This window comes from Oreochromis niloticus, linkage group LG22 (genome assembly GCF_001858045.2).
Source record: "Oreochromis niloticus isolate F11D_XX linkage group LG22, O_niloticus_UMD_NMBU, whole genome shotgun sequence".
NCBI lineage: Eukaryota > Metazoa > Chordata > Actinopteri > Cichliformes > Cichlidae > Oreochromis > Oreochromis niloticus.
This window is the reverse complement of record NC_031985.2, coordinates 23,397,687-23,423,498: the sequence shown is the minus strand read 5'-3', so window position 1 is coordinate 23,423,498 and position 25,812 is coordinate 23,397,687. Positions and strand designations below refer to the sequence as shown.

The window sequence follows — 25,812 nt, the reverse complement described above, 5'->3', positions numbered from 1 at the left end:
AATGACTCTAATTCATTTAAATTATGCACTTCATTTGTTCCTGGTAATTAAAGCAAAACTAGTTTAATGCGTTTGTAGTCAGTGAGAGGCAGAATGAGGAATGAGAGTGGAGCAGACGATTCCTCGTTAAGAACAGCTCTACTTCGAAGCGGCTGAATTCACAATGTGTTTGGGCTCATTTGGATATTTTCTCTTTTCCTCGGCCAACAAAACAAATATGAAAATTTGAGCTTGTCTCATAAATAGCTTACTATGTTAGCCAGAACTCACTTCCAAGCTGCCAAAATCCAGATAACATGACATATTCAAACAAAATAACACTATGCGGTTAGACTTTGTGGATTGATATTTAAAAGGAGGGATCAAGAGAGTAAAAAGAACATGTCACTGTCAATTAGCTTTTCAGTATATGTGAAATATAAAAGTCCACAGAGGAGCAACAACTGAGCTACAACAGCACAACACAAACACATACTAACAACATCTGGTGAACTGAAGAAGTTCTAATAGAATTGCTGCAGTCAGAAGCAAGATATAAATATGTTTAAACATTTTCTCTCATTTTGACTCTTTAAAGAATACTTTATCTGCTTTAGTCCTCTAAATTTTTTGATCATCGTTTAAAGTGAAAATAATAGAGACATCTAACACATCACAAGGCATCAAAACAAGCTGAAGTGCAACAAGCCAAAAACTAAAAAGTGGAAGTAAAATGTGAAGTGATCCGTTGGCTCTGTGTATGAAATAGTTTATGTACATCTAGGAGGGATGGGTCAATACAAAGTGCCTTTTTACTATGATGAAGCATTTCTCTCTTGACTGCAGTAGTCTCCTCCAGAATGTCTCTATGCATGGGGCACGAATGGTCACTAAATGATTATCTGATTACCAATATTACAAGCCTAATATGCTACGGCCTTTGCAGTCACCCCAGATGATCCCACCTAGGAGAGGCTTAGGACCAAGATGTCAGGCTAATGTATTTTTAGCATTTGATAGACACACATATTTATTATGAGAGGGTGAACAGCTCACCATGCACTTTCACATGCCCTCAAATTGTCGTGACCACACAAACTAGTTGTATCAAACTGTACTATCTACAAACTACACTTGCATCCTCCAGGCAAACTTGACAACAACTACTTCTTTGTGATATCTGCAGCTGTCCAAGTGCATGTCTTCAAGCACGTATAATCCCAGCCTTAGACAGTGCTCTAAACCACCATCATCAAAATACCAACTAGGGAATAACCTTCAGAAGAATGATGTTTCTTCCTCCACAGGAAGAAACACCAATGCTAAAAAGCACTGAAGCTATTCTAGTGGTGCATGATGACCCAGCACCTCACTACGACGCTATATGGATTTTCCTTTAATCTGTCACCCATCCGTACACATTACTATATGTGTGTAATTGTGTTTAAATGCTGTTCTTCCTCCCGTTTTCCTGCTCTTTCTTCATTTCTCCGGTGTATCCACAGAATGAATAATTGATAGAGAGAAAGAAGTTCTGGCTCTACATAGTCGGGACCAAACTATGTAGAGCTCCCTCTGCTCTGACCCTGTTTTCTACATTCAACCACGTGTACCACTACATAAATTCAACCTGCAACCTTTAAGAGAAAAAAATAAATCGAGCAAAACAATTATCATTTTTATCTCTTCATGTTGGAGGGGATCTGTGTTTGAGCGGAGACTTTGTGTTGTTGCATTAGGGTTGCAAGAGCTACTAGAATGTGTTTACTGTGCCCTATTTAGACACTGAAATAGCTTCTTAAGAGTAATGCAACAAGAACGCAAACTGATTCGGCTGTAGGTGTACTTCAGGCAAGTGCAAACTGTCGAAGGAACAGATTTCTTTTTTAAATGAAATGAACTTTGAAAAATTAATTGATGGACAAGACTATGGTTAAAAGAAAAAAAGGGGGGTTAAAGACGTTTTTGTCTCTGTGTGTTACCGGACTGCTCTCCTCGCTGGGCGTTCGAGGCTCCTGGTGGCTCGTCTCTGCTGTCTCAGAGTCCTGCTCTGACACTGTAACCAATCAAACAGCAGCACATTAACGCGTTTCTTCTTACAACATGACATTGTCCTTTTCATTCTGTCTTCTCACAGTGGAAACGCTGAAAAGGTAACACACACACATACGCATCAACTAAATGTACTTACAAGCTTTACGTGTCTTTCGCGCAAGAGCAGCCGCCAACTCACTTTGAACCTATAAGAAAGAAGATTGAAGATGTTACACCACAAAAACATACACAAACATATCTGGTGAACTATAACACAATCCAGTTTTCACTTTTCAGCTTCAGGATTATGTGTTTATCTCATTGGATGATGATACTGCCACACTGACCGTAGAAGTGAGTCTCTCAAGAGCTTTCATCTGAAGGATCTCACTGCAGATGTCCCTGTTGCCTTCAGAGTCTTCCTCTGACCTTGGAGAGACAGAAACACCTTTACTGGTAACTAACTGGTTCATAAAGTTTAAATAAAACACCCCACAATGACAAAAGTTTCTTCTTAAAGTCCTCACTACACTGCCCCCTGGTCTAATAAGAAAAGAACTACAGCCAGATCCAAATTGGTTCTATTCGTCTGAATAGCAGCGATATTGGTACATCAGCACTTTCCTATTTCCTAAATTAAATAAGCTGACTTTGTTGTGGTGGAACCTTATTATATTATAATTTTACAGTGACTTCATTAAGGTGGCACAACAAGTTCTCAAACACCAACCGATGAGAAATCTCATTGTAAAATGACGTGAAAGTGCACAAGAATTTTTCGTGACCTTGTTTTACCTGTATTCAAAGTTGCCAATTACAATTAAATAGAATTTCTGACATAATTGTTCAATAAAGCTGATTATGAATGCTAAACATTTTTAATGAAAATTAAATGAAAACAAGACTGTTAAGGTGAAATCGGGGGGGAAATTCTTATTCCCTAAAGTTGTACCTGCCCATCTGAGTTACCATCCTGTCTTTATAGTTCCTCAGGGTCTGCATGTTTTTGTATTAGGAACTTCTCATCAGCCCTTTCTCTTTTTCATGTGGTTTATGCAAAATAGCTCTGAGACACACCCTTCTGTTGAAGTTAGAGTGGCCTAGTGTGTGTGTGTGTGTGTGTGTGTGTGTGTGTGTGTGTGTGTGTGTGTGTGTGTGTGTGTGTGTGTGTGTGTGTGTGTGGGTACTGGCAGTGAGTACATCGGTTCACAACATATATATGTGCAGCTCTTGTTGAGGGTTTTTTTCTAAAAGTGCTCTGTGAATATATTTAGGTTTAACTTCATTTGTGTGTGTGTGTGTATGTGTGTTTTGTGTAAACAGGCGGTTGTTTTGGGGTAAACTCTGCAGTATAACTCAGTAATAATACAAGATTGCACTGAGTTTGCCTTCAGTAGCGACAGACTGCACCCGAGGGCCCCTCATCTAATATGTTCTCTTACAAAACCACTGTTTGGATTGGACTCCCACATACTGCCTCACCCACACATATATTCTCTCTGCCTCTAGCACACACACACACACACACTCACGCACATACACACACACTCACACATATGCCCCAATTTGCATACAATTTGGATTTTATCAACAGGTGCCGTAGGCACTTGTAATAGTTGTAGAGGAAAGAAGATGAAGCCCTGTGTGGCTGTGTGTGTGTGCATTTGTGCTTGTGTGTGTGTCTACACTGTAATCTGATAAGGGAATGGTAGATGCAGAAGCAGGAGAGATGGTGATAACGCATAGCCTTCAGCCTGACACTTCAGCTTTGGCACGGACAGAGAGAGACAGAGGCAGGCAGGACATCAGATGCCTGGAAGGAGTGAAAACCTTTCCTTAAAGCGTAATTGGTCAGAATTACTAGTTTCTGTTAACAAACTCAGTGGAACAATTAGAGCAAATTATTCATTTTTGTTTGTTTCATACTTTACATTTTTATTACCCATAAAATCTAGAAGCCCATTACAAAACGAAGTCTATTCTGAGCCATGATAAATGCTAAATTTATTACAAACAGTGTCCTTAATTTTGTTTGCTGTTGATCATTTGGTACTTTGGTGACTCACCATGAGCCTGAATGCACCAGAGCTGAAAAAGAGGTGCAGTAGGAGGTGTGTCACCGGTCATTAAACAACACAAAGCAGAAACTGATACGAGATTATGATGATGGGTCACCTCCTTGTTCAAATTGTATCAGAGTGCACGGCACAAAGAGCAGTCATGTTTTTTGCCAAACACATCTTTGACACAAAGTTCTTCAGTCAGAATAATACAACTACATAACATAGACATTACGTACACGCATGTAGCCATGACCTGCATTTTGCCAGTCTAACAAAGAAATAAAGCCTTTTTAACAAACTGCGACAGACTGAGTGTGAATCATAAGGAGGACGTGTTCTCTGGAATACGCTCCTCTCTTGCTAAAATCCTTCGCTATTCTGCGAGACCGGCTTTTTTGGCTTTACTCGCCTCCCTATTAAAATAGAGAGGGAAACAGATCGTCTACTGTATACCAGAGGACTATGCAAAGCAAGCAAGTACGTTTTCCCCTCTCAGGCGAACGGTGGCATATTTTAGCTCCTGGCAAGTCTGCCTCTCCTGCACAATGCAGAGAACAGCGTTTTTCCACAGAAGGGGAAACCAGCAAAATAATTGTTATTGACAAACACCTCATACATCACACAGTAAAGTGTGTATATGGACTATGGGTTACAGTATATGAAATACAGTGTCATGTGGGATAAGAGAGGATCCAGTGTCTAATAAATTGTTATTTTTGAAACATTTCCTCCTTTTGTCACTTTTAGTGTTGCTTGTGATCTCAGCTTATTAACTTTTTAAGCAGTTGACACAATATTGTGTAAATTGTTAAACTACTGTAGTGTAGAGTTGCTCTTGTAATGCACTCCATAATATTCAAAAGGTAATGTTTAGTTTAAATCCTCAAATGTAAATGTAGCAGAGCTTATTATACTGAGTTACATCACACTGGGAAGATGCTCATATGCATGTCTCTGTGTCATGGGATTTGGCAGTTATATGCAGTTGATATTCAGTGCATGAGATATATTGATGTTCACATCTAGAGTAGCCAAGACAAATCACTGAAACTAAACGTTATTCTTCTGTATGTTTCTATATAAGCAAGATTTACTCTTTATGTAATGTGAGGTAAAGCATTTGAAAGAATGATGCCAGTCTCTATTTTTTTATTGCTGTTGTAAAAAAAAAAAAAGCTAATTAAATTAAAACTTCACTGACTTAATCAAAGAAAGATTCTTGTACGACAATATTGGATTCGCTCACGTCGCTTAGATGCATGAAGTTTAAACTTGCAATCTGCCTGAAACCATGACATTCCTGTCAATTTATAACAGTGAAAACTAACAATGAACTGACAAATCGCAGTGATGAAAATGTGCCTGAGAGCGTGTCATGTTGCTGAGACGCAGAGGTCCTTGGAGACAGACTGACAGTGTTGGCGTTAACTGAATAATATTGAATGAAAGTAGTAAACCTCTTCTACACATGATGCACCAGAGCAAGCCCATTTAATTAGAGACGTGTCCTTCTTTTGCTTTACTGAAGCAGCAATCACTCAATGGTCAGCTCAGGCTGTGCAGCCACTATCGTTTTAATTGTTCTCTTGTTAGATTAAACACTAAGACACCTGACGCAACGGTTCATGGGAGGCAGTCACAGCAGACTGCAATTTAAATTTTGCTGCAGCAATTTTTTTTAAATATGCATAATGTTAGGTGATGTTTTATTACAGTTACAAAGAGAATCAACATCAACTGAGTCACATATTTAACAATTCATCAGCTCACTTTGAAGCAACTAATAGAGTAACATCAGCTATTTTTGAGAACAGCTACAAATATTCTCTAAGAGGGGCGGAGGATGTAAGAAAGAGAGGAAGACAGAGAGAAAGAGCCTGCAGAGAAATGGCTCAACAGTCAAAGACAGACACAAAGTAGCAGTGCGAGAATCCTGAATGGAAAATCTCATTTCTGTCTGGTCTATAAAAAAACGAAATGGCTTCATTTTATTCAGATGCAGTTTCCAAAAGAAAATCTACAATCTATTTGAGCCAATATGGCACTACATCCATATTGATTCTTAGGACAGACATATTTACAGTCTTTTAAATATAAATGGGTGATTCAGCATGTTAAATATGGAATAAATTATATATTACTTTTTCTTTCTTAAATCAAATTAATAAACTCTTCCAGCACCTGGTAGGACTCTAAGTGCACATGTCATGCATTATTATGCATGGAAAATAACCGTACTTACAATACAATACATGAGAGTCACATTCAAATATGACATTCAATTCCCCCCGACTGTCTTTTTGTCTCTCTAGTGTCTCTAAATGCACCTTTTGATGTTGTTACTCAGAATTTCCTTGGCACGTTCCCTTGTTCCTTCGCACAAACACACACTGGTCCCTGCTTTTGTCTGACTGACACCTCTGCAGGAACCCCACACACGGAGCAACAAAGCAGGGAACTCTGGATGACACCACTCTGCATATTTGTTTTTGTTTGCGTAAGCGTGCATCAGAGCTCATCTCGCATATTTGAGCGATCGCATCATGCATCAGATTGTGTGCAAAGGCGATGGCTCATTTCTTCTAGGGATGCGGAGGTGTGTGCGCCAGCAACTGGATGCGTCTCTCACATAAGCAGATTGGGGATTTGAAACAGTGAATAGAGATTAAGTTCCTTGTTGGGATTTGAGGAAAATCTTAGACAGCGTGTGTATTTGAGTTGCAAGGTCAGATATGTACTTGCAAGGATTGCAACATTTCCGCCAAATCAAACACAGTCACATGTCTCTTTGCACAGTACATCAAATAGACAAATGACCTCAATCACAAATATAAACCGGAAGCCTGTCGCTTCAGCTTTGATATTTTATTAGTGCAACAAGCTTCCACTTCAGGTCAGTGAAGCTGTGGTATCTGTCACAAAGATGTTAGTGTCCTTTAAGTCCTGTAAGTTGTGAGGTGGGGGTCCCCATGGATCGGACACGTTTGTTCCCCATATCCTCGACTGGCTTAACATCTGGGGGGTTTAGAGGACAAAATCAACACCTCAAACTACATGATCTGCAATGCTTAGGTAGGTGGTGCATGTCAAAGTAACATCCGCATGTATGCCAGGACCCAAGGTTTCCCAGCAGAACGTTGCCCAAAGCTTCACACTGCCTCCGTGTGCATCCTGGTGCCGGAACGCACACGTACCCGGCCATCCACATGATTCATCAAACCAGGCCACTTTCTTTCATTGCCCCATGCATGTTCACATGCCCATTGTTGGCACTTTCAAACTGAGGACAGGATCAGGACAGGCATCCACCTTCCCATCAGAACTAGCACTAAATTTGTTTGGAGTTTGACCTACAGTAATGCGTCTGTTGAATTGGACCACACAACTCAGTCTTCGCTCCCCATGTGCATTTGTGACCATTTGGCCACCTTTGACCATATCGCTGGTTTACCGCTGTTCCTTACTTGGACGACTGCAGAATCGCCACGACAATTTTGGGCCTCATCAAACTCGCTCAATTCCTTACACTTTCCAATTTTTTCTGCTTTTTTAGGAGATCAACTTTGAGGACAAAATGTTCCCTTGTTCCCTTATATAGTCCACCCACTAACATGGATCATGATGAATGTTATTCCTGATCAGTATTCATGAATTCTTGTATCTTTTATTCAAAATTTTATCTGCAAGAAAGTATATGAGGCCAATACTTAAAATACTATTTATGAATTTTAAGTGATTCAGTTTTACAACATAATCTTTCCAATACATAGTGTGCTTTTCTATAAATCCATACATGATCAGATTTTATTGGACACTTACGGACTATTGGCTCCACCTCCTGAGCGAAATTGGACATATGGAGCGAGTTGTAGGAGGAGCTTAACAGCCTCTGGCCACTCCCCCTCATTGTAACGAAATTCACAGGAGGGAGAGTCACACTCCTCAAAGCTGAACTGGTAGTAAGAGTTGGAGTCTGAAAACACCACCCGCTGGTCCACTGGAGAGACAACAAAGAGAAACACAAACACTGTGATGAAAGAGAAGCAATGGCACCTTTTAAAGCACATATGCTGGCAGCATGCTGAAAGGGGGAAAACACAAAGGGGCTTTTTTGCCTCCTTTTGTATCCGAACCATGTCGTCTCATTAAGCGTGTAATATATAATTTATAGTTCAAGTGTATAAATATGATCAAAGATTGTTATGCCTAAATCACAATCAAAGCTATCAATCAGCCAGGTACGCGCTGAAGCATTTCTCAAAAGAAGTTGCCATGTGGCACATTGCTGTTCTGTTTATTGATTATTATTTAGTGCAATTGTAGAAATAAACATTATACACTCAGTGGCCACTTTATTAGGTACACATTTTAAACTACTGAATTTAAAACAGCCTCAAATTGGAGAAGTTGATTTAAGTGACTTTCAACGAGACACAGTTGTTGATGCCAGAAAGGCTGAAATGAGTATTTCAGAAACTATCGATCTACAACCATCTTTGGAGTTTACAGAAAATGGCCATGAAAGAGAAAATATTTAGTGAGTGGCAGTTCTCTGGATAAAAATACGAGGTTGGTGGAAAAAAAAAAAGACAAGAGTGCTTTAAGCTGATAGGTAGCCAACAATGACTCAAAAAACCACTCAATACACGCAAGGTATGCAGAAGAGCATCTCTGAAGACAACATATCGAAACTTGAGTTGCACATGGGCCACAGCAGTAGAAGACCACACCGAGTGCCAAGGAAATAAACTGAGGCCTAATTCACACAAACTCACCAAACCTGAACAAAAAAATGTAGCCTGGTCTGACGAGTTTCAATTTGTGCTACAACATTGAAAAAAAAACATGACTCCATCCAGCCTTGTGTCAACAGTTTAAGCTGCTGGTGGAGGTTTTGGAGCATTTGGAGCTTGGGCTCCTTATGTTCCAGCTGAGCATCGTTGAAACACCAGAGTCTACTCTAGTTTTGTTTCTGATCATGTCCACCAGATCTCAGTCCAATAGAGCACCTTTGGGATGTGGCTGAACAGTAAATTTGGATCGTGTATGTGCAACCAACAAATCTGCAGCAACTGTGATGCTGTCATGTCAACTTGGACCAAAATCTCTGAGGAGTGTTTCCAGCACCTTGAATCTGTGCCATGAAAAATTAAGGCAGTTCTGAAGGCAAATAGGTGTCCAACCTGGTAACAGTAAGTGATCCCTAATAATGTGGCCAGCAAGTGTATATATTATAATATCTACAGTGGTAAAGCCTTCTAAAAGAAAGCATCAAACAAACAAAAAAGGCTGTCACACTCTTAAAACAACCACCACAAAGAAAATTATTTAATCCACGCTGATTTGATTTTTATGTTTAACAGTTATTTAAACAACAACTGCGCCCACTGTAAATGTATTCTGTGTGGGTGAAAAGCAATTGAAATCCACACAGAGTGAAGTCTAGACAAGTACTGATGTGAGTCAATGCCTTCATGTGAGTTGTTACCTCCGCCAAAGAGGAGGAGGTGTGATTGGTCTGGTTTGTCTGTTTGTTTGTTAGCATGATTACTCATAAAGTTATGTATAGATTTGCATGAAAATGTAACCAGAAATTTGGCTCGAGGCAGTTTAGAAGTGAATACCGTTTGAAGTCAATCCACATCTGGATCAAAGAATTCCTGGCAGGATTATTTAAGACTGCGAGTTAAGATAAAACTGAACATTTTATGCCATATCACCACAGATACATAAAACATTTGAAGAAATTTGGAGACATCATTTTGATTTTTCAAGTCAATATCACAAACTCATTCAATTCCAGATATCTTGGATACAGGGACTCAAGTCACACATGGTGTAGGTGGAATTTTTAGCAGAGTTGCAAAGTGTGTGAATTTTTCCTCATATTGAATTAGCGCTGACAAAAACAAATGAGCACTTCTAAGTTGTAGTTAATGAGCAGAGACACAGCAGACACAGTTAAAGTCCTTTTATGAGTAACTGTGGATTAGCCAGACTGATGAACTGCACCTGAACACAACTGTTCATCCTCTGAAGAAACATTTACTGCCTTTAAAAGCTGAATTTACAAAGATGAAGAATGCAAACAAATGTTTATATTACCCTGTTACTAGTCCACTTACACCCAGGCACAGGGGGGTATGAATGGAGCAGTCTGATATTAGATTAACAGACTCGTAGATGTGTCAGTGCTTAGCAGGGTGTTGTTAACAGGGAGATGTTTTGGGGAATATAATTCTTGAGATTATTCTGGGTTACTGTGGGCTTCAGTGTAATTTAATTGTTGCAAGTTTTATCTCAGAGAGCTAATTCCAATATCTTCATTAGACAAGATCTTAATTTAAAATCAGGTTGAAGCAGAAAATGAAGCTTTTTATATTACTTTGTTTTGTTTGGAGCTGGTATCTCTAAAGATGTGTAGATTGTTGTTGAAGGTGACTGTGAATGTTAAAATGCAGTACACTCCGCAGGCATGGTCAGTGTTTGTGCATGTATGTGTTTTTACCAGACAGCAGGACTCCCAGCTCCAGCAGCACCTGCCAGACACGCACAGCAGTAGTCCGACAGCGCACATACACACATTGCTCACACAGCCACTGCACCAGCTCCACTCCCACATAGCTACGCCTGTTAAAATACACAAATGAAGATTTTCAGCACACAAATATGGCCACACAGTGTTAGCATGCATAATACACACACACACACACACACACACACACACACACACACACACACACACACACACACACACACACACACACACACACACACACTTCCCTTGGCACACAGTTTGTCATTCTTATTTAGTCAATACCCATTGATTATTCATTAGTTCTCTGTAAGCCTTTTCCTCCAAAACACTGAACTATTCCCATCTGCCTTCCCTCAAATAAACTCCTCGTCTATGTGTGCTTCTAAGCGCGTTTGTCTGACTGTACGTGCAATGATTATTAAGAGTATCTATTTATATTTTTCCCAAGATGTTTGGATGGATTTTACATACATTTCAGTGTAATGTGCCCCATTATAGTACATGTATTCCCAGACTACCTTGTGCTTCACTGCGAAACATCTACGTCCTGCTTTGTTCGCCACAGAGCATAAACAAGTTGAGCGACCAATAAGGATGGAGCACAAGAGTGACTGTGAGTCGGTGTATATGCTTCACTGGACTCATCGATTCAGGTCTGCACACAGACACACAAATAGACAGAGACAAGCGTACCGTATGATTCTGGCCAGGTGTATCTTGTCCTTCGCTGGGTATGGTCCATGTGACAAGAAAGCATTCCTCACAGCCCGACCAGCGCATGGAAAACTCTGGGAACAAGACTGACATACAAACAATAACATAAAAATAGTGTTATAATTTTAAAACCTGCAAACTTAAAAACAAGAAAAAGGGACTAAATGCCAAAAATCGTATCTCAGTATTGGTTTAAACATGAATTTTCAAGTATCACAAGCTAATGTGGCTACATGCAGCTGTCATTGACCGGCTCACAAGGACAGCTCGATTTCTTTCCCCCTGAGGAACTGAACATTGACCGTCTACACGCTCAGCAATAATCCTGCTATTGATGCTACCGTAAATAAGACCGTATTTCAATTAAGCTGGTTACATGGGCTGTTTGTTCTGTTCTATTCATATTCCCTTTTACATGCAGCAGAGTAAGGCTCACTTAGAAGCTGATGAGGCTCCACTCACATTATGTTACAACATTAGAGACTCTCTTTATGTCCATATCCCATCTTTTTTATGTAGTGCAGCTTTGTGGCTGCTGTGTACACAGGTTTTTCATAATAGATAAGTCACTAGGCAGTACACATGGTACCTGAAGAGTCCTATATATATAATGCATATAATGGCATTATAAAAAGATGAGAAGCGCATGAACACCGTGAGGGGATTTCTTCACTTTGACTCAAAGAGAAATTTATTAGGTTTTGATGGTTAAAAAAATCAAGATCACTTTCACCTCTTTTTGGTTAGAACTCACAAATTCTATAAAAGTAACCAATTTTCACAAAGACAGTCCACTAGGACAGATCAATGTTCTTTTAACATTTCATAACCAAGGTTTAATGCTGTGCCTGGACAGACCTGGGTGTAAACAGCAACTTTAATAATTGTGGTAATATTATCATACAAAGGTTAGAGCAGAAAACCAGAACATCAGTGTTGGACAAGTTCATCAGGCTCACAAAGGCTCCATCAAAGTTTCAGGTTATTCTTGTGCGTGAAGTGTAGTGCACAAACTGTCATATCAAAGACAATTGAATTTAGTTAACAACTAAATGAAGGTTCAGGAGTATTATGAGTCCATGGTCAACAGTAACCACGACCAAATAAAGAATGGAAATATGTAAATCCACCAGCATGCCGTAGCATTGACCATATTACCATATTACAGGCAACAACCATGCCTTACTAATGTGGGACCCAACCAATAGGACAACATTTCAACAAGTTATCACATCATTTGGTGTTTCAATAAGTTTTTTTCTTTATCATTTTATGCAAAACTTGTTAACATCAAGATCTGCCACCAATGGTTTGAACTGAATATTGTTCAGTACATCCGGAGCAAGAATTTGATGAAACTTAAAGTAGTGTGCATGAAGGTAATACTGTGAAACTGAGGACCCATTAGGTGACCACCGTGTGAAAGTTTGATTACATTCAAACTAATACTGCAGCAGGAGTAGAGCTATGGCATAAGTTCACTTGTCATTTCATCTAGAGTGGTTTGAAGTCTGAGTTAATTTCCTAATTAACTGAAACTTCGGTCATGTTTAGTATGAACATTCACAACTGTGACAAAAAACAAACAAACAACAAAACAAGCAAAGAAAAAGACAACAGGACCCCTTTAACTTTAAGGTAGTAGCTCGTGGTTGTTCATCACACTATGAAGGAAGAATCTGAAATTTCTAAACTCGAAGCAGAATTTCTGATCATTATTGCGGGCGGGCAAGGTAATGTCATCAAAGCCTGCGAAACGAAGAGCCTCAGTTCATCCATACTCACGAGGCCCAAAGCTCGAGAGCTGCAAGGTGGAGATCAGTGGTAACTGTCTGACTAATCATCATCATCCAAACTAATCCGCCAGGTTTATTGATTAGTCTAGCTTTCAGTTACCACATTCAGTTAGTTTTCACCTTGTGTTTGTTAGACAAACTTCATAGCAAGATTTAAAATGGCCTGGCAAAGACTGCAGCTCCTTCTTTCAAGGATCTCCTTGCATAGGTGTTCATGGGCAGGTTTTCAGTGTTGTAATGCTTTAGGCACTACATCAGATGTTGTGTATGCAGACTTTCATTAAGTATATAATGACATACAGCCAATAAAAAATACAAAGTACTGAGGGGCAAAACAACCCAGCAGGTAGAAACATTTTTTGGCACAAGTAACAGATTTGCTTTTGAATACACTGCAGCTCCTCCTCAGATGTTGATTTCTTCGCTTTACTTTTTATTTCTTTGGCTCTTTTCTCCCCAGTGTTGAAAGGAAAACTTCTCCTGTGTGATATTTAAGCTTTGAGGTCTTCAGAGTGCTGTACACACACATATTTGAATTTCAAATTAACGCTGTGTGTGTATGTGTGTGTGCACGCGTCTGTGTAGTTGGTGAAATTAGCCTGGAAAAACCCTCAGATAATATCCCCGCTGATGTAATTTGTGTTGGGATTAAACAAACACACTTTTGCTTGACAGCAAAACTAAAAGTATGACATCACTTTCATGTGTGCGAGTGTTTCCTTACCTTATGTACAGCAGGTCCAGTGCTCGGTCCGGGGATTGTGTCAGGTGATTGCTGTTGAAACACAAAACACACGCCATCAGAGCCAAAACACACAAAATGACACACACAGAGTAAATACACTAAACAAACACGAGTGAGGTGAGCGAGGCCAGTTTTACCATTCCCAAAAGATTACTCGGGTTTTGTTTAAGCTTACTTTCCAGTCGATTGGGTGCTTTCATGCTTACACCTGTTACTGCAATAAACCTAATAAACCTCAAGAACGTGGCTATTAACTTATCTAATAAAAATATCACAATCTGCTTATTTAAACATAAACGTATTCTCTCTGACATGAAACCCGCAAACTACATCAGTTCAAATGCTGAGCAATATAATTCCAACTGCCAGCTCACTTATCACATCGTAACAGTGACACTACAATAAATCCTTTCTTCTTACTACCATCATGCCACCATTTTACAGCATTTGCCTTAGGTGTATCCACTGCACCTCTACTTCCCCAATCAGAAAATAAGCTGTTAATCTTTATGGATTATTATGGCGCCAGGGGAGGAAGATAACAGTGTTGAGACCGTGTTGACACACTAGCCCTAAAATAGATTAAAATTGATAGTAATTGTTAGATCAAGTAGACCGCAAACGAACTTCATAGAGACCACAGTTTCTGTTTCACTCTAGTGTGTACAGTATGATGTCATTTCCTAACTCCTTGTCTTGCTTCCTAAGAGCCCCATTTTAATGGGTCTTAACAGTTAATGACTCCTTATGGCTTAAAAATCCAAACATAATAAGAAATTACAACAACTGGTTATTTTTTATGCTCGTTTTCAAAGAATAAAGACCCCTTTGTATATGAGGTACGGTGCTTAATTTAAATCTATTAAACCACCTGTAATAAGGTACGAAAACAAATAGCATTTACAACTCTATCAAAAACTTGTTAACAACTGCAAAATATTTTGTTTTTTATTAGGTAACTAAAACGTTTTAATACCCATACTGGAAATCTTTGAGAAGTCAGGAATTAATCGAGCATTGAACCCATAGAACTCATTAAAATAATTTAAAAAACTGTAATTTACCATCTTAATCCAAAAAAATGCTTTAATATTTTGTATAATAGTAAAATGTAAATTTGAAAGTTCAATTCAAAAGTTGAATAACAAAAATAATTATATTTTAATCAATATAATTTTGATTAAAGGGCTTGCACACATTGGTGGATTAACCATTACAGAAACATAAAAAATTATTTGGGTATTTACCAGTATTTGGGCAGCTGTGGCATATATTTGTAAAGCAATGTATATGTGTGGCTCCATAGTGTACCTGCTTACACATTCGCTGTTTCTTTGAAGGTTTTCTGGTTCGAGACCAGGAGTAGCCACAAATCCCTTCAGGCTCGTGTCAGGAAGGGCATAAAAATCTTATTTTATGAGGCATCTGTACCACATCCAACATCCAACATCCAGCATATACTTACAAAAGCCCCATTTATAGTACAACCTGACTAAACCAACTATGAAAACGTTTGCTCTAATGCAATCTTTTCTGCAGATATGTAGCCAGTACTTAATATTAGTTTTGCAAAAACACCTCGCTACAATGATTGTACAAAAACGTGTTACTTTATCCATAACCTGTTACTATTCGCCTCCCCCAGTCTTTGACAAAGCTTGTTCAACACTTGAGAGAACAAAAAAACCTTTGTTAACAGTGACCAGCAGAAAATGAATAAAGTCAAAATGAAAAATCTCTACAAATATTTCTCATTCACGCACAGATAGAAAGGACAGAATGACCATTTACATAAACATTAACCCCACTTTATAATGCCACACCTAAATCATCACTGGTGTAGCCCGGGGGTTTATTGAACTTAACTCTTCAGTTATAGAAAAATCACCTCTGTCTAAACAAGGTGTGGTAAGAGATTTTAGCTTAAACAAGCTTCTACCTGCCAGGTGAAGTGGCTGTCTTATTCATTTTTATCTAAAATAACTCAACTCAGACAGAGGAATTAAGTATTTGCCACTTCATATAGAGCAAAGGTGTTACCAATAATGTGAATGATGCCTTCATTATACTCAAGTCCCGCTAAGTCATGACTTTGTCACAGTGAGTCAACTTTCACGTGTGAAAGCAGCTTGAGGTGACTGTTGTTCTGAATGGGCACTATGTACAGTACTGTGTAGTCTTCAGTTACCCTCATTTCTTTACATTTTGCTAGATAAAAATACATGACAGAAATAGATGCACTGATTTATCAAACGTGTGCAAACAGAGAAATACAGTACAGTACAGTTCTAACAAGCTTGAAAAATCAATGTTTGGTATGACCACCTTTATCCTTCAATACAGCCTGAACTCTTTTGGACAAGCTTTCTTGTCATTTCTTTAAGGAGTCTTCAGGGATAGCTCACTAGAAAGACATTCAAAGCTGCTCTTTGGATTTTTTCTGCCTTTTGTTCTGTTCTCTGTCAACATGATCCCACACTGCTTCAGCAGTGTTGAGGTTCAGACTCCGGAGAGGCCAATCCACGACTGATTTTCATTTCTGTGTTGCACTGTGTGCTTTTCTATCCAGGTATGTGAAATCTGATAGCACTTTTCTGCTTTCATACCTCAAACTATTTTGACAAGATCCCCAACACCACTGTCTGAAATACAGCTCTAAACTATGGCAGAGCTCCCTTTTTTACAGATGGCTATAGACACACCACATCCATACATACTTAAGATGATTTGAACCAGAAACTTCAAATTCGTCATCCTTGTGTAACAGGACAAAATGAATGCAAAAATACAGGAGAGCATTAAAGCGAAACCTGCTGCCTGTGTTGGATTTTTGAAAGCTTATTTTCCAGTACACAAAGGTCCTGTAAGTGGTCACTATATTACCATGTCATGCAAAAATACCCAGCTTGAACAGTTTTGATGAGAATAATTCATATGGCTAGTTATTGCATTTCTTCCATCAGGAAATTGCATGGTGGATGAAAATCTGACTGTACTTTTCTGCATTCACTTCCCTCAGTTTCACTCAACTGTGGTACCCCTCTCCTAATCTCCACTGTTAGTAAAACTGAATAGAGACACATCCCATATAAATGTTACAGTTGCTGCCAGACACAATTTATAAAGATTTGCTTTCAAATTTAACAATAACAATTTTTCTTCTACTGGTTTAAAAAAAAAAATAGGACAATTTAGCATCATTATCAGTTGATCTGGGGTAAGAAAATATCACATACTAGTATTTGCTTTAAAAATGCTTGGTAGTACTCTCAAGATAAAACAGAAACTGCAGGGTTGTATTAGGATGACAATCACGTTGCCAACATTCATTAAAAAGAGACAGATAAGAACCTCCTGCAACATGAGTGCAACTGGTCTGGGAGCTCAGTCAGTGAAGCAGGATCAGTGACAGAGTTGTGGGTTTGACTCCCTGCAGAAAGCTCTGCAGTGAACTGAGCCGCTGCAGGCAGTCGTTGCTGCCCTTAGCCTCTCACTGGCTGGCGATAGCAAACCACCAGATGAAAGCAGAGCGATTCAGACACATTACCTGATCAAATGAAAAGCACCTAACTGTGGCAGACAGATCTAGATGAAGAAATACAAATGAGATGATGTGCAAGACGAGCAAGAAAAGACGAAGGCTGAACAATTGACATCAGTCTCTGAAAGTATGAGAGTATGACAGATGGAGAGGAAAAGAGATGAGGCAGTGAGAGACGGAGAGATCGTTTTAATTATAATCGTGAACGAGTGGTAGAGGGAGCAAGACAGAGAGGGAGAGAAATGCTTGGCTGTGGCTTTGAGTTGCAAGAAAATGAAATAGAGTGGTGATTAGTGAGATGTGGAGCTGTGTATGTGTGTGTGTGAGATCCTCATTTGAGCGATGATACTGTCTGCGATGCCACAGGCTCACACACACATACAGACACACTCAGGGCTACAGTGTATGACTGCACTTATTTTAATGCAAGTTACAAAACACTTACTTACTTTTCATTATAGAAATAGATTCACTTTCTGAGATATATGCTTCTTTGCTTATTTAATGAGAATCTGATGGGAAGATCAATACCACTCCTATTCATGGCATTACGTTTAAAACTAAAGCCAGAAGCTGGTTGGATTACCTAAGACCAAAAACGATAACAGGGGAAATACCTAGTTTGCATCTCTCTAAAGGTGACAGGGTTCAGAAAACTAATCATAACCTCAGGGGTTGAAAAAGAACTAACAAAAAAATGAAGGAAGTCTTAACCCCGATCCAAAAAATGGTTTTGGTATCTAGAAATTTCCCCCATTCACGAAAATTGTAAAGTGGTAAACTTTAAAAGGTTTGATTATTCACTTCAATTTAATTGCATTTTATTTATAAATCACAAAATCAGTTCCCTCAAGGCGCTTTATATTGTAAGGTAAAGAATCTACAATAATGTGGAAACAAACACCAACAATCAGAGAAACCCTATAAGGAAGCATTTCGCAAGAGTGGGAAGGAAAAACGTCCTTTTAACAGGAAGAAAACTCCAGCAGAACTTGGCTTAAAGGAGGGGCAGCAATCTGCTGCGACCGGTTGAGGGTGATGTGTTGTATAAACACATAGTGATGAAAAGAAGTGAGTGTAGAAAAAAAACATTCGATGCATCATGGGAAGACCCCAGCAGCCGAGACCTATTGGAGCATAACTACGGGAGGATTCAGGGTCAACTGATTCAGCCCTAACTATATGCTTTATTAAAAAGGAAAGTTGGCAAAATTTGCATCCCATTTACCCTAAGAGTGAGTTTTCACTTCATCTTGCTAACCAAGTTAGCCACCTGGCATGTGTGGAGGTCTCAGCTGTGTCATGAAAGGTCTGCACATTAATCAGTTTGTCCATTTTTTTATCTCCCCTTATGCAAATATACTGATCTCTGGTCCAAAAGCAGTTTTTCCCCTTCAAAATAAAATGCGAGGTGTGAGTATTCGTTTTATATGCTCTGGCAAACATTTTCAGTAAAACGTTGTTATTTGCTGTGAAATATGTCAGCTCATTGTGGACATATTCCTTGATATTAGTAAGCAACAGAGCTTTTTTCCTGTATTTGTGCACTGTTTGGACTGGGGATTAAGTAGAGCACACCAGCCAGCCAAGCGCACAGACAAAATAAATTGTTTCTGTGTCTCTGTAGCTATCTTGTTCTGACTTTCTTTCGTCCTGGTCCTTGTATCTTCTCTCTCCATCTCGGTTTCTCCTCATCTGGTGAAAACAGATCTCTCACGAAGTCTTTGTTTCTTCTACCATCATCTCTTCTCACAAACATACTCCAGACACATACCAGCACCAGAGGTGTTTCATTCATACTGTATCACACAAAAAGAAAACTGCCTGCTATGTTCTTGTCTCTTTGTCTGTGCTTCAGTTTGTATTTCAAACAAGCACACACACATACAATATGTTGCCATGTTGTATCCTATAACAGAGAAGAGAAGAGAAGAGAAGAGAAGAGAAGAGAAGAGAAGAGAAGAGAAGAGAAGAGAAGAAGATGAATGAAAGCTATAAAGAAAGAGCACATGCTGACACGCTTATCTGTGTGATGACTTCAAAGTGTGTATACAGCAAGAGAGAGGAGAGAGAGCGAGGTCATTATCTGCAAGAAATGGATTACTCAGATTAGATTGCTGAGCACAGTGAAGAGCTGTAGCACAGTATGCTTGGCAAACCCTCCTCTCTCTCTCTCCCTCTCTCTCTCTCTCACACACACACACACACACACACACACACACACACTAAGCTCCTGTCGACTCCTCAACACATCTGTCATACAAGCAAGTCAAAATAAAGACATCAAAGAAGCTACAGCTCAATAGACACATACAAATACCCAAGCACACAAAGACACGGTTAATCTGTTAAGAAACCTATCCAACAGCCCACACCCATCTGCAGGCACATGACCTTTGGCTTAAACGCATTCATCTAGTCTTTATTTGTTACCGTCATCTAAGAACATTAAAAAAACAGTCTTGAGTTAGTTGCCTCATCAAAAATCCTATAAATCTCCAATTTCTTCTTATTTTGAAGGTTTCCTGTGAGTATTTACGCTCTTATAACGTAGGTTTTCCCTGTATCTGTTCATAATCTCTGAGATGTTTCTATACTTTTAATGGATTTAGAAAGGCGTCACATTGGCGTGAGGTTTAAAGAACTGCCTGCAGAGCTCAGACACAGGAGTGAATTGAAGCGCAGATGTGCCCAAGAGCACAGTGGCATCCTTAATTCTTAAATGCAAGAAACTTGGATAGACCAGAACCCTTTCACAGTCAAACTGAGCGATCGGGGGAGAAGGGCTTTCGTAAGAGAGATGACCAATACCCTGATGGTCACTCTGGCTGAGCTCCAGAGATCATGTGTGGATAGAGGAGAAACGTCCAGAAGGGCAACAATCACTGCTGCACTCCATCAATCAGTCTGAGCTTTATGGCACAGCAGCCTCTCCACAGTGGAACATGTAGGAAAAACCTGCATGGAGTCTGCATAAAAATACCTAAAGGACCGTCAGACATTTTCTCATTAAAATACACAATTATATCAAAATCTACTTCACCTTGCAGTAAAAGCGTTTTGAACATAGATTTATGAAGGAAAATTTAATTCACTCAGTTTTTAGCATGAGGCTGCAAAGTCTGGAACTGAATACTTGCTGGATTTGATGTAGCCCTCTGAAACCATTACCAGACCATCTGGTGATGTAGACTGCTGTTTTCTGACATTTTTAAAAATTAAAAGTATTACTTTGCTAAATTAAGAAAGTATTGTGTGACATTTGAATCTCAAAATAATTTTAGAAATTAACAGAGCTGCAGGGCTGCAATTTTTTGTACTTTGTTTTGCCAACATAATCATTATTTGGGGTAAATATCCAACCATACGCTTGCATAACATCACATATGTTCATTGCACCTAATAATTCTATGTCAAATGCTCCAAAAGTGATAACAAAAATCATAAACGTTGGATATAACATTAGTATGCTTCTCAGTTTGTGGCCATTGAGAGCCTCTCTACTCCTCGGTTGTCTTTCATCTTACTTACATTAAGGTAGGATGCCTTATGGAAGGAAAATATGGCTGGAAGACGTAAAACACAACACAAGCCACTATTTTTGTGCATATTAAAGCAGAAATGAGATCATCCTCTGAGAAATATCACCAGCTTTCCTCTAAGACAGTGATTATAAAGTCAGATAGCTCGCATTAAGAGTGCTTAAGGTTTCATAATCTCATTTTACCGCCTAAAGCACGATGCTGTATATTTGACTTCAGAGTTTGCAGAAGAAAATGCTGAATGTTTAAGTTCAAGTTTGAATCAACACAAAGGCTTAACTTTTCAAATTGTTGTTATAGCAATTGCATTATAAAACACACCTCTATAAGTACCATTTAGATATGAAAACTTGGTATCGTGTGGGGGCAGCAGTATAATTTACAGCATGTAGTTTATCATAAACTCATTAGCAGAGAGGCTAAAAGCTGCAACCACAAAACCACAGAACAAAGCAAAAAAAAAAAAACGTGAGTGCACAAGATTATTTCTCCAAAATATGCCACTCCACATTTGTTTTTTTAAAACACCTCCTCCACCTTTAACTCTTTCCTCATAAACAACATCTAACAACCTCCCAGATATGGTTTGATGACCATTAGAATATTTTACAGGTTTTTCCGAGCATAGCTACAAATTGGCAGAGGCTAACCTCACTAACTCCTCATGCACACTCAGTAGGTTTCCCTGAAATACGACAGAAACCGCTCAGTTCACAAAAGAGCTTCAAGGGTTACTCCTAGTAGTCCTTCAAAGGGGGTAAAGAGTTCGCATGCATAATTCCTTGGCTGTCATTAAGAATGCAAACACATGGAAATGCAAGAATCAAACAATACAAAGCAGTCGTGCTAGTGTAACTCAAAGTCTCTGCACCTCTTCAATTTAAGCAGAAAATTCTATATTACAAAATTACTGACATCAATACACAGAATCTGGCTCAAGGGAAACCAGCAGTTGACAGTTTTTCTTATTACTGTTGGCAGCATTGCCTTTTAGGTATGTTCAACACGCACAGAGGGCGAGCCAGGGGAGTCCCAGCACCCCACATGCCACTTTCAGTAAATACAATCACGGAAGAGGCTGTTGTTAAAAGGATATGAAGCACTTAATTGGGATTATTTTGGTTTCAAACCAGGAGAAACGTTAAGCCAAAGGACGTGAATGTAACTTCAGATAACGGATGCCGCTGCCTGCAGACTCTACATGAACAAGTCAGCAGAGATAATACATGCTATTAAATGATCAGGGTGCAGAACCACACATGCAGTTGGTGGTCTAGTTCCATGATTTTTGAACCGATGTTGCTTTTCAGCATGGGTTGAATGCCTGAAACACTACAGAAGGCTTAATTCTGTGAGAGGCAGAAATCATTGCAGCATTCATTATATTTTACTAAAGAACACAGATTTTTACATCTGACAAACAAACTCAACATGACCCAGACAAAAATTAAATGGCAATGGACTTGCCAAGTTGCAATTAGCCACTCGCCAAACTCTATTGAAAAACTGCAATGCACTGTGGTTACTGACTTTTCAACTGCCCTTAAAGTGTTAGCAAAACTCCCTGCACCTGTCACATTGCAACCAATAAAGGAGTAATAATTGAATACCAGAGCAAGTCACAACAGAGTATAATGCAGGACAGGATTTTTCAAGGTGAGGCTGCTGCAGGCTGGAATTTTAGGCGACAGATGGCTCCGTAAAGGACAACAAGCTCAATTCACTTTATGAGCTGTCACCAAACATCAAAGAATCAGATAATGTGAAAAAAACCCACTCAGGTAGGATACTTGGGACTTATGAACGCCTTCATATACACGTATTAGAAAATAACATATCTCAAGACATGTGCATCTTGTGGGAGGGTACCAGAAAACTCTCCAGTGTTATTGACCAATCACCAATTAACAAGCTTTTGATGAATGCAGATTAGTACTTGCATTCTCTGCAAAGCAATCTTAAAACTCTCAGTTAAGCTAGCTTTTTAAAACTGTATCTCAGATAAAACCACAACCCTTATATGTAAAATATATATCCACAGGCCACACCAAAGCACTGAAATATATGGGCTGTGACTCCGAGAAACTAAATCAGCAAAGTAGCCGATGCGTTCCCAGGAAGGAGATTGTTTACTTAAGCATGATTTTTGTTTGGCAAACAGTCAAAACTAAAGAAAAAGCATATATTTATGTCAACGAAGATAGCAAGGGCTTTTTTTTTTACTGTAAGTGGGCAGATCATTCTTATTCCTATGTATCACCCACCTCTGAGCCAGAAAAGATGCTGCTGCCGCCGCCATTGTTGCATCTTTAGACAATTGCCTCAGGTGCTGGTGCAGTGCAATGCAAAAACAATCCCAGGAACTTCCCATCCAACAACTTTTTGATTTTTTTTTTTTTTTGTGCACAAAGAAATAACATGTATTGTGGGTATGCCAGGTGAAGCAGAGGTGACTGAAAAGAGCCTGGTGAGGACCAGTCTGTGCAAAACACCCATACCTTTACACTACTTACCTACGCTTCATCACACTCACCCGCACAAACATAGAATGCTCACACCAAGATATCAGAAGAGAATGAAAGATTCTTCATCTACACAAGCCTTCCATTATTTTCACCTTCATGGGTACTGGACAAAAAGCATGGTTAATTCACAAAAGGAGGTAAATTCACCCTCTAATGCAGCTGTTCTCTGGTGGTTTTATAATAACATTCTTGAGTGGGCTCGCTTCAGTTGTCACGTACAGCTGCTGATTTATTTTGACTGGAAAACGGGATCGTACAAACAGGTAACAGGAGACTGAGTGGCCCTGTTCTGTGGGTCATTCAAACATCAGTTAAAATGACCAGATGGAACATGACAAAGTGTTCATCTCTTTGGCCCTATGTGGCTTTAAACTACAAATGTTGCATATTTTTAACATGTCTGTCTCCAGTGGGACTGCAAGGAGTGGCACACAAGTCTCTGATCTCTAAGGAGGGAACTCGGAGACATATTTTTTTTTTCCTTTTTCCCCTCCTGGGTGCCACTGATGATGAAGATGAGGGGAGCTGACACTTTGAGCAGCCATTTGGCTTGTCAGGTGTGTTAGTGCCACAGTAGGGCACGTCAAGTCACAGTTACTGCTTAGCAGGCCAATCATGGAAAAAAAAAATTTCAAAGATACATCAGATGGAAATTCTGATTTGATATACAAATATTAGGATAGCTTATTCGTCAAAGAACAGACCTGACTCAATCAGATGTTTACTCGTTTTGAAATTAGTTTGATAACCAATACATCCTTAAAGTTATTTACATAAACAAAAATGCAAATAGCTGCTAGTCCAGACTTCTTTTTATGTCCTCCCATGAATGCTTTCTCTGTGTGATGCTGTTATCTCTGATTTCTGGGTGAGTAGACCCACGGTTAAACAGACAAAATCATATGAATACATCACAGTGGACTCAGAACTTGTGATGGTCATTTCATCATAATTTTTTTTTTTTAATTTCTCTACTGAAAAAGAAAAAAAAAACTACACGTACCAGAATATTACTGTACAATCAAAATAACTGAGTTGTGTAGCAGTGAACCCACGCACATTCCTTTTTTATATGTTTATATATATATAACGTGTCTAATTCTTAGTGTATGTAAGTAGGTGTATGTAGTCAATATGGTGGAGGTGGTGTTGCCTTGACTACCAGAGTGTGAAGGTATGGTGTCCAACAGCAGTTCTGGTTATTATGGATGTAGCGTGCATACGCACGCGCGCGCACACACGTACACACACTGGGTGCCTCTGCGACAGCGCTGTTCACAGCAAAATACAAACACCTGAGTCGTGACAGGCTTACGAAACGGCTTCAGAGCCTTCACGGAGAGATGTCGGGACAGTTAAAAAAAAAAAATAAAACCCGTCCACCTTTCCCCAGACATCAAACACGGAAGGACGGACAGTCAGACAGCGGTCGGTTTGAAATACTCACGCTCTTCTTCCGCAGGTGCAGCCCGTGCTTCAGTAGTCCCGGCAGATCCCGGATTTTGTGTTTCAGCTGAGCTTGGTCTCTTGCGCTCCTGTTCCACCGCAAGCCCGCGAGTAAGCCGTCCTCTGCGGGCTCCGAGTCCTCCATGGTTCCTCTGCTTCTCCTCTCTGTCCTCGAGCTGCCTCTCTGCCTGCCTGCGCTCCCGGTGCCTACTATATCCTCAAAAGGTGCACCGCCGCCCGCGCCTGTTCGCCATTTCCCCCCGCCTCGCGCTCCCACTCAGCGACCTGCATCTGCAGCCGAACCGCGCGCAGCCTTAACGACCTACTCAATGTATTCCGCAGCACGCGACGCCGCTGCTCCACCCAATGGCTCGAGCGTCCTACTCTTCGGTAGGCTGCTGCCAGGTTCGTGTGTGTGTGTGTCTGTGTTGTCCGCGGGAGGGGGTGTCACAGGTGCAAACGAACATTGCATCACTTTCACCTCTCATCCTCTACCAGCCTGTCTACACCGGGGGAAATATTCACAGGGACTGGTGGAGCTGGCACCACAGTGTCACTGCTTATTTCTGTTAGAAGTTGAAAACTTGAAAGCTAATGACAGCAGTGTTTGGGGGAAGGGAGGGGGAAGAAGAAGAAGCCGACGGCACCCGGTAGGGCTACGTCACCACTTTACCTGGCTCAAATTTCCATAGGTAAACAAAGAGCCGCCACAGAGCGAACCTGTGTGGGTGTGCCTTTCGAGGTAGCTGACATTCAAGAGAGCATTTTCCTCATTTTAATCCATATTTTATTGACCTGACGTTTCAGCTTAACCTTTCTCAGAAGCACAGGTGTGCAACAGGAGTCGCGAGAGGGGTACACCATGTAGCTTTGTTGTAAGTTTTTGCCT

General features: G+C 39.8%; 1 protein-coding gene across 1 annotated transcript in view; it reads right to left on the bottom strand.

Annotated features, from left to right (window-relative positions):
* rapgef5a (Rap guanine nucleotide exchange factor (GEF) 5a) overlaps positions 1-25,307 on the bottom strand; it is a 48,343-nt gene extending 23,036 nt beyond the window's left edge. The window contains exons 1-8 of the mRNA XM_003444113.5: positions 24,925-25,307; positions 13,849-13,899; positions 11,308-11,414; positions 10,585-10,706; positions 7,896-8,073; positions 2,361-2,442; positions 2,171-2,219; positions 1,962-2,035 (exon numbers count right to left, since the gene is read on the bottom strand). Of these exons, the coding sequence (XP_003444161.2) occupies positions 1,962-2,035; positions 2,171-2,219; positions 2,361-2,442; positions 7,896-8,073; positions 10,585-10,706; positions 11,308-11,414; positions 13,849-13,899; positions 24,925-25,068 (807 nt within the window). The 5' untranslated portion in view covers positions 25,069-25,307. The remainder of the gene's footprint in view (positions 1-1,961; positions 2,036-2,170; positions 2,220-2,360; positions 2,443-7,895; positions 8,074-10,584; positions 10,707-11,307; positions 11,415-13,848; positions 13,900-24,924) is intronic.
* Positions 25,308-25,812: the final 505 nt, after the last annotated feature.